The 9,703-nt window shown below is 33.6% G+C and overlaps 1 protein-coding gene across 1 annotated transcript; it reads right to left on the bottom strand.

Annotated features, from left to right (window-relative positions):
• Nucleotides 1-1,974: 1,974 nt before the first annotated feature.
• GLC (HXXXD-type acyl-transferase family protein) lies at nt 1,975-4,175 on the bottom strand. The gene is made up of 3 exons (XM_078325601.1): nt 3,714-4,175; nt 3,056-3,439; nt 1,975-2,570 (listed from the first exon to the last, which is right to left on the bottom strand). Exons 1-3 carry the CDS (start codon nt 4,173-4,175, stop codon nt 2,064-2,066), a joined length of 1,353 nt encoding a protein of 450 aa, XP_078181727.1. The 3' UTR covers nt 1,975-2,063.
• Nucleotides 4,176-9,703: the final 5,528 nt, after the last annotated feature.

Below are 9,703 nucleotides of genomic sequence, written 5' to 3'. Positions count from 1 at the left end.
TGAACTAAATGGATACATTTTATTTCCTTTAGACTACAAATAAATTCTAGATTGCGCAAATTTTAACAGAAATATATTCGTTAAATGATGGAGATGGAGAATTAAGTTTTACTATATCAATTGAAAACACCACTAAAAATGTTGTACGCTGGATTATAATATTGACATTTTGGAGATGTAATGGGCTTTGATGGCCCAAATACAGTAAGATCTAGAATTCAAGCCATTTCTACAATATAAGGCCCAATGAAATCCATATGTCCTAATAAAATGGAACATGGGCCAGGATATAATCTGGCAGGGTTTTAATTAAGCTCTTTAATCATTTTAATCACATACCATACATCTTTTTAGAGACCACATTACTTCAAAGAATATGACATATGGTTCATAACAGGTTAGAGATATTTTCAATTAATTTTTTCATGTATTTTCAAGTAGCCTAGCATTTTACTTTCATTAACCTCGAGTTTAATTACATTGGCTTCATTTGTATAGGCTACTACTATTTCTATACCCATTCTAGTAATGAATTCAAGAAACTAGACTGCAAAATTGAAGTTATAAGACTTGTAGTATTTCACATAGAAGTTTTGAACTACAAGAAATGGATGGAAATGTAAATATTTAAGATCACAACAGTTAACAGTATGCATTTCCTATAATTATTACGGTTGCTACTTATCATTATTCGAATTGGACTATTGCATCGGCCGATTTGGTTAATCTGAACCTACAGATTTTTCAACTAGGTATAAGGTATATATTTTTATCTTTTATCAGGAACAACTAATTCTTGTTTAATCTGATAGTTGAGAGAGGATAACAGAAAATAAATGTCATCACAATTTATAGCAAAGGATGAGAAACTCATGAACTGCCGTTTGTCATTTCTAGTATTGATCAGCAAATTCACAGCATCTTCACCAGTTGCTGTAAAAGTCTGAGATGCCATATATCTTCTATGGAATTTGTGAATGCAAACCATCCTTTTTCAAAGAAGTTGAATATAATATACATTCTAGGAAATAAAGTGGCTTTTTTTTTGGCAAATTTTGCATTCTATGCTTATTTTTTGAAAAATGAAAATATCACATAACCATTAGGTCTAACCTCAAGGATTATTTTGGACATTCTGGTATTTTCTGGCATAATATAAATGAGTATTTTGGGTCTTACATGATGTAAAATTGATCTTTTCAGTTTTTGGGGAAAGATGCATTCTACTGAAATTCTGTGAGTATACACAAATTCTGCCTTTTCTTTGTCCAGTGTAAAAACTGAAAACATCACTACTGCAACAAAATTCACTCTTCCTTCAATATTCCACAAACAAGCCCTTGTGCGCCGGCATTTGGTGGAACTAATGAGTTATTCAGGTTTCTAGATAATCATTTATGTTTTGCAAGTTACATGTTATTGTTATGAGTTTCTTGAAGGTAGATGTTGAATTGAATTCGGCAAATTGTAATATTTCTGATCATGTGTAATATATATAGAGTATAATTTCTACAGAGATCTGATCCCCAAGTGTACAGTATGGTGCAAGGAGTGATTCAGATTAAAAATAGGTTGCTTAGTTGAAGATATGCTGAATTAAAATAGGTCTACATATTGCGAAGTTTAAATTTTGTGCAATATATAATTGCTTGACAATCATGAATACATATGTTATTTGTTATAGAGAGAACCTTCAAAGTTCCATATTGCAGCCATATGTTATTTTTATGTATGTTTCGTTTTGACCGGAATTTGAGTAAGCTTAATTGCTCTATTAACTATTTCTACCTCTTACTTTTTGGAAAATAGAAGACAATGCAAAACAAATTCATTGTTATTATACATTCTGCGTGAATTTAGCTTAATCTTCAACGAAGATAGACAAAACTTTCTGTATAAATAAGTAAAACTGATTATTAAGAAAAAAAGGAGCAATGCACACAAATTTCAATATTGATAATAATAGTAGCATTCAAGAGATGCATCCACACATCTATTTGCATCTTCTACCTCATTACATAACCACACATTATTCATATTGAACATATATATTAATTACTCAATTAATCATGATCACTCCTGCAAATATTTGTAAATAACTGTTTAAACTTCTCAACACAGTCATCCTTGAGAGGGACCAAACAATTCACTCCTTTGTCAAATTTAATGGAAGGAAGAAGTAAGACGATATCCCTTTTCGGATCGGCCACAGGGCACGAATAAATAGGTCTTCCCCATGGGTACTCCACGTCATCAAAACCAAGTCTCCACCATGAAGAAATGAGCACGTCGCCATGAGGCACGCCTATGTTAGTCTCGCCCCAATCAACTACCGACCTAATATATGCATCTGTCATCTTCTCAGCCCCCTCATGAACCCGGTCCACGAGAAGTCCAAATGGAGCAGTCTCTAGCTCAACAAGTGATGCAGATGCATATGCAGTTAGAATGGCATTTCCGGCATATTCATTGGGCAGTGGTGGATTGAGCCGGCGGCGTATGTCCATGGCAAAAGCAACGGTATATATGTGATCTTTACCTTGTTCACACAATGCATCTGATGAAAGCACCTTATGTTTTTACAAAGATTTGTAGTTAATTAGTACATAATAACATTATGTTCGTAATAATGCACGAGCACGAGGGTCCAGAAGTAGACCTTATCTAATATATTATCTATTAGAGTGAGGCTTTGGTACTATCCATAGCGCACAGTGGTCCGTACTTTGTATCAATATTTTCATTTTCAAAGCCTAAATAGTCGATTTGAACTATTATATTCAACATGATCGATCTCCATATGAAAAATATACTTGCGGACTAAATTTTACATTATTTAGAGTGTTTTCTTTTTTTTTTACTATTTGTTAGATAGGTAGAATGTCACTACTTTTGAATTAATGGTCTACCATCTTTAGATTAAGTAACTTTTTTTCTATCTAAAAAATGATCTGTAAGTCCATTTTCACATGATGATCATGTTGAACAGTTCATATAGACTTTTTTTATTTTGTAAACGGAGATAATGTTTATATGTCAGAAAAATGTTGGATACCTTGCATCGCCAGAGATGTGCCGTGATAACATTGAAGCCGGTAGGGTTCTTCTTTTTGGTTTCTTTCTGGCATCTAGACTTCAGGTCTGATATCGTGTCCGGTGCAAGGTGGAAGAGGTGATAACGACGCAAGTCTGATGCCGGCATGTCAAAGAGGGAGGTGGAATCAGGAGGGAGAGGCATCAATTCGGCATGTTCAAAGGTGACTTGGGGTGGCAAACGGGCAGTAAGAAGGTGGCGGTCATTGCAAGGGAGAAATGCCAGGGGTCGATCAGCAGCCATTGCAGCGATGTTGCAGAGGAAAGTGCGAAAACTGAGGCCATCAAAGGTGACGTGGTTGTTGCAGATGCCTAAGGCGAATCCGCCACACTTGAACCATGTTACCTACATATATAGGTAATTAGTTGTTGAGGTGATGTATGGGACTGATTTATAGAGGAAATCAAATAATGACATATAATTATCTGGTTCAATAAAATTAAATCAGGAATGATTTATAGCCAGTAAAAGGGCAATACAGATTGATGAGGTAATAAGCTACATTTGATCAAATTATTTAGCATATAATAGTTGTCAAACACATTGAAAATATTTAGAATACAAAATAATATCGTCAGAAAAGAAAATTCATTTTTCAAGTAACACAAAAACATGTTACCTGAAATGTGGTTAGAGGGGAATCTCCAAGCTCTGCAACCTCGTTGCCATTCTTCTCAGCCACGAACTGTCGGAAAGCAGGATTCGGATACTCCAAATTCTTTAGTTCCTCCAATGTAAGCTCGCTCTCTGCCACACAGAATTTCACACCGGAGGCATTACAGTCAATCGCCAACCTGCAATCAGCCGGGTTCACACCCAACCTGCCGGCCTGGAAATCATATATACCGAGCACCGATTCAATAGCTGAGCTAAGTTTACTTGCAACTTCTTCACGGGATAACCCGGCTGTGGTCCGAAAGAACGTAACCGTTTCAACATCAAAGTTTAGCACTTTGTCTATGTTTGAGAGGAACATCCATCTCCTCTCCTTCTTTTCTTTTGGGGAAATTGTGGTCTTGTTAAGGGTGGTCACCTTAAGGTCTTGGAGGAGAGATGGCAGGGTTTGGTCTAGAGAACCCATTGTATTGTAATGTTTGCTTGGTTTCTGGTAGCAACTAGCAAGTCTTCATGGGCTTATATATAATGGAGTAGAACTAGGGTGTTCTTAAGTTCACCAAGTTTTTTGGTGAACTCAAGTCTAAAATCCGTCAAATCGGTTTCAAATGATGAATCCGAACCATTGAAACCTGCCTACCTTATGAGTAATGCGTATACATGTGAAAATTTTAAACATTCAACTTAATTTAGCATAAAATTAAGCGGTCAAAATTAGAATGTTAATAAATTAATTTTAATGCATTCATTTTTTTGAACGTTTTTTGACCACTTGACTCTATGCAAAAATTTAGACTCTATGCAAACGTTTTTTGACCACTTGACCACTTGACTCTATGCAAACGTTTTTTGAACGTTTTTTGTTAATAACTTACATGTACATGCATCGCTCGTAAAGTAGGTGGGTTTCAACGGTTCAGATTCTTCGTTTAAAGCCAATTAGATGGATTTTAGACTTGAGTTCACCAAGGGAATTGGTAAACTTAAGAACACCCTAGTTCTACTCTATATAATGTAAGGTTTTCAATTGGAGTAGGGTTAAAATGTCTTATTGTTTCCGTGTCTCAATCAATTAATCCGAACTGCTCAATAATTGTGTACCTATCTCAATTATTGTTTTTGAATGATCCGGAATTTTTTGAAAAACAATAATTTTGTACCTATCTAAAAAAATAGTAATTTTTTTCAAAAAAATATAAAATTTGGTCTCCAAGCACATTTTGATATGGAGATCGTGTTGGACGGTTCGGATCGACTGTTTTGATTTTAAAAATGAAAATAAGGATGTGAAACATGATTGGGGGACAAAAACAATGGGAAATTTTAACCCTACTATTTCAATTGTAAGATGAAATTTAATTAGATTTAGAACTTAGTGCTCTAGTAAGACCAGACCGGTAGTAGCTACATAATTAATGATACTAATTAATTAGCAGTAATTACAAAGTTCGACTCTTTGAGAGGCTCAGATAATATTATGCACACAAAAAAATGAGTGAGTCTATGGTACTATGCATATTACGATTTGTTACTGTGCTACGGCTCTATATTTGAGTTTTCAAATCCTAACGGTTGATCCGAACCGTTCATCTTGTTCTCCATATTAATATGTGTTTGGAGACCAAATTTTACATTTTTTGAAATTTTTTTACTATTTTTTTAGATTTATTGAAAATCACTGTTTTTGGATGGTCCAGAATTTTCAGATCAAGTGATTTTCTAAATATCTAAAAAAATAGTAAATTTTTTTCAAAAAATGTAAAATTTGGTCTCCAAACACATATTAATATGGAGAACAAGATGAACGGTTCGGATCGACCGTTAGGATTTGAAAACTCAAATATAGAGCCGTAGCACGGTAACAACCCGTGATATGCATAGTACCATAGACTCACTCCAAAAAAAATTGTAAAAGTTATTCAGTTTTATTTGTACAAATAGGGAAAGTTTGCAGAAACAGAGTAATAACTGCAATGAGGCAGTCAAGCAATGAAATGATGATAGCATCATATGTAATCCACAATAATAAAATGTTTCAATTTTTTGTTTGTTTAATTGATTGCTTTATTGCACCAATCAATTCCTAGTAATATTTAACAGATTATAACTATTATCTGAAACAAATTAAGTAATATATGCCTTTTGAAATCTGTTTATTGTTTCTCTTAGATCTTTATTTAGCAGGAAATAAAAAAAAAATTTGGGTATTTTGAAAAAACAAAAAAATAAGACACTAAAGAAAATGGACATGTACAGAAAAAATTTAAGTTGGCATTTATGTCGGAATTTCAGAGCAATAAATTCAGTTTAAGGACTAGTACATGTTACCTACATTCATGTGTTGAGATGTAAATAGCCTTGTGAGTTGTGAGGTTATATATTGAATGAAAGGTAACTAAAGTTTGTCAGTTCATGTGAAAAAAAGCTATGGCACTATGGCTGTTTTCTCAAGAATCACTCTAAAAAGATGGAGCCTAATAATGAAGAAGGAATGAAATGGATAAATTTTAAAATGTAAGTCAATATGTTTAATTTAGTTGGACTTAGGGTTCTAATTAAATAGCTAGCTATAGCTTTTTCGGATCTCAAAAGCTATAGCGCTATCAGTCGTTTTCGATAGTATAGCTGTTTTTCTAGCCTTTATGCAATGACGCGATAATCACGTTTTAGAATCTTGGTTGGACTACATCCAAAGTAATTATTTGAGTGCATTTGGATAGATAAAAAATAGCATCAAAATATGAGCAAAACTAGCGTGTGTTAGTGCTCACAAAGAGAGTTGGGCCGGTGGAGCTTTTCGTAACGTATCAATAAACTAGAGCCATGCTACAAGTTGTTTCAGACCCTAGATAAACACGAATACTTAAAAAAATATGTTGGATAGGCAAATTCACATCTTTTACAACCTACACAATCTTCCATTCTTGGTGCAGAGGCAATTTGTTTGACTTTACATCCATCCCAAGGTATCATTTCCAATACATCATAGAACAAGCTCGCACATATTGAGTGCATGGTATCATAAATTTTTACGAAATATGACATTGAATTTCTAAATTAAAATTTTGAAAATTAAAAATTTGCACGTGTTTAATGCGTATGATGATGAGAATGAGATACTTCAAGTTTTAAAATATTTTATAGACAACTATGTTTGTTTAGAAAAACATATAACGTCAAATTGAAATATATATTAAGCATAATTAGAAAATAGTTAACATGTAAGGCCTCAATCATTTCTAGAAACATATATATATATAGAGTACGGCTAACGCGCTTCCTCTAGCATATGGGCCGAAATGCTTCCGATGGAAAGTTGAAATTTCAAAATCCAAAAAGTCGATCTGAACCGTTCATCTTCTTCTCCATATTAATATCTGTTTGGAGACCAAATTTTACATTTTTCTGAAATTTTTTACTATTTATTAAGCCATTTTGAAAATCGCTGATCCAACGGTAGCTTCTGATTTTTACTGTTTGGTAAGCCACCGTTGGATCAGCAATTTTCAAAGTGGCTTAATAAATAGTAAAAAAATTCAGAAAAATGTAAAATTTGGTCTCCAAGCAGATATTAATATGGAGAAGAAGATGAACGGTTCAGATCGACTTTTTGAATTTTGAAATTTCAACTTTCCACCGGAAGCATTTCGGCCCATATGCTAGAGGAAGCGCGTTAGCCGTACTCTATATATATATATATATATATATATATATATATATATATATATATATTATGGCTAAATTGCTGTCGGCAGCATTTCGGCCAAGTGCTGCCGAGGCTATATTTTATTATGTGATGTTCAAACAACAAATCTAAACCATTAGATATTCAATCTAAATTAAAATCTACTTGTAGACCAAATTTTACATTTTTTGGAATTTTTTTACTATTTATTAAGCTGGTTTGAAAACTGTTGTTTTTAGTAAATTTCTGCAGCATTGAAAACAGCAGTTTTCAACCCAGCTTAATAAATAGTAAAAAAATTCCAAAAAATGTAAAATTTGGTCTCCAAGTAGATTTTAATATAGATTGAACATCTAATGATTTAGATTTGTTGTTTGAACATCACATAATACACTACTAGAATAATTTTTTATTGCATAACAACGAAAATGGCTTGTTGCATGACATTTGACATGCAACAAGCCCTGAAATGGCTTTTTGCATGACCTTCGACATACAAGTGCAACCATGCAAATACCCTCCATACAAATAGTCAGTATTTATAAGGACAGCTGTGCAATAAGTTTGTTACATGAGCCTTGGCATGCAATAACTAGCCATGCAAATACTTCGAGAGTTGACCCAGTTTGGAGTATTTGCAAGAGAAGAGAGTGTGGGTCCCATTATACTATTTGCAAGGTAAGCAGGCGTGGGTCCCACCATAGTATTTGCATGGCAAGGGAACGCGGGACCCACTAGACTATTTGCAAGGCTATTTAACGTGGGCCCCATATGTTTATTTGCATGGTAAAATAATTTTGTTATTACATGACCAACTATTTGCAAGAATATGATTTGCACTTTTTGCATGCACATAAATTATCAATATTTGCATGGAAAATCCGACGTCTAAAATTAACTACCTAGAGGCAAGAAAACATAATTCAATTTTACAATCCTCACTCTCTGTACCAATCTGGTACCAACCCAATACTATTTACCAATTCCCAAATTCTCATTTAACAAAATTTACATAAAACACGTAAAAGAGTACATAGAAAGCAACTAATAAACATTGACCAACATAATATAATCATCATACATTTTTCCAATATTATAAAAGCAATAAAACAACATTGCTAATAGAAGACTAACTTCTAAATACAACCAAAATATACCCCCTTTCAAGTATTAAAAAAAAATAAACTGACCCCCAATGACCACCTTTATAAGCTCGTGATAGATATGAAGCACAGACCTTTCAGAGTCCATTGACCATATTGCTGCCCAGAAAAAGATATAAATCACAAATCATACACTCAGTTTAACAAAATGTAAAATTTGATTCAGAGATCATGTTGAATGGTTCAGATCGATTGTAGCTGACATATAACCCGTAGTGTTATATATATACATCACCAAGTCAAAACTAGGAAAACCAATACCAAATGAGGGGGTTAAATTTATTTCAACAGAACAGAATCTAGAGAACTTTTTTGCTGCTAGATTGCAACTGATATTGTAGTTGTCTTGCAATATATCCTTCTAGCTTGGACCCACCTACTCCTTTCTGGAATAAAAGAGAAAAACTGCATTAACTGGGTATTTATTTAAGACAAATTGATCTCAGCTTATGTAACTGAGTCCAGCACAGCCATTTATAGAGAAGGAAAAAAAAAGCAGACAAATATTGAACTAAATTTTTAAACACACTTACTTTCAGATAACTACTCACAAGAATTACTACAATTTAATTCCACCACCATACCAAAAGGAGAACCAAATTTTTAGGCATTGGACTACAATATTGAACCAAACTTTAAAACACTTACTACTAACAGAATGACAGAGAGCTATGACAAACCTGAATTGACTGAGCAACTGTAGAAGAAATGATCTTCTCAACAACTGGTGCAGTAACTATTGAGCCTCCACCCTCTTGCCTTCCTTCGCTGCTGGGGCAGTAACTATTGAGCTTATTTGCTTTTGCAAGTCCTTTTGCACCATCATGAGCACAGAAAAAATTAAAGTTAATTTTAGTAAAGAAAACCAAGAGCAAAAATATCTCCAAGTGACCAGCTTTATATTAAAATTGTGGAACAATAAAACCTGAATCAATACTGTTTCACATTCTAGGTAACATTAAAACATGCAATTTTATAAAAAGGATGCATAAAAGTGTTTTGTCAGGTTCAATTAAGTACTTGACCAATTTTATAGAAAAGGATGGTAATATTAATCCCTACTGACTAATACACGAATAATTTGGTACTGTACCAGTGATGCAAAATGCAATTACTCCTAGCAGTGTCCATCCCTTGGTCTTCTGA

The sequence above is a fragment of the Carex rostrata genome, chromosome 24 (assembly GCF_964058835.1).
Source record: "Carex rostrata chromosome 24, lpCarRost1.2, whole genome shotgun sequence".
NCBI lineage: Eukaryota > Viridiplantae > Streptophyta > Magnoliopsida > Poales > Cyperaceae > Carex > Carex rostrata.
The sequence above is the reverse complement of the archived record's forward strand: the minus strand, read 5'-3'. Positions and strand labels throughout refer to the sequence as shown.

Excerpts from the sequence above, each read along its gene's own strand:
- GLC (XM_078325601.1), bottom strand. The coding sequence starts at position 4,175 with ATGGGTTCTCTAGACCAAACCCTGCCATCTCTCCTCCAAGACCTTAAG. Across the intron at positions 3,440-3,713 it reads CCCCTCTAACCACATTTCAG|GTAACATGGTTCAAGTGTGG; the intron begins GTAACATGTTTT and ends CTATATATGTAG. Across the intron at positions 2,571-3,055 it reads CACATCTCTGGCGATGCAAG|GTGCTTTCATCAGATGCATT; the intron begins GTATCCAACATT and ends TAAAAACATAAG.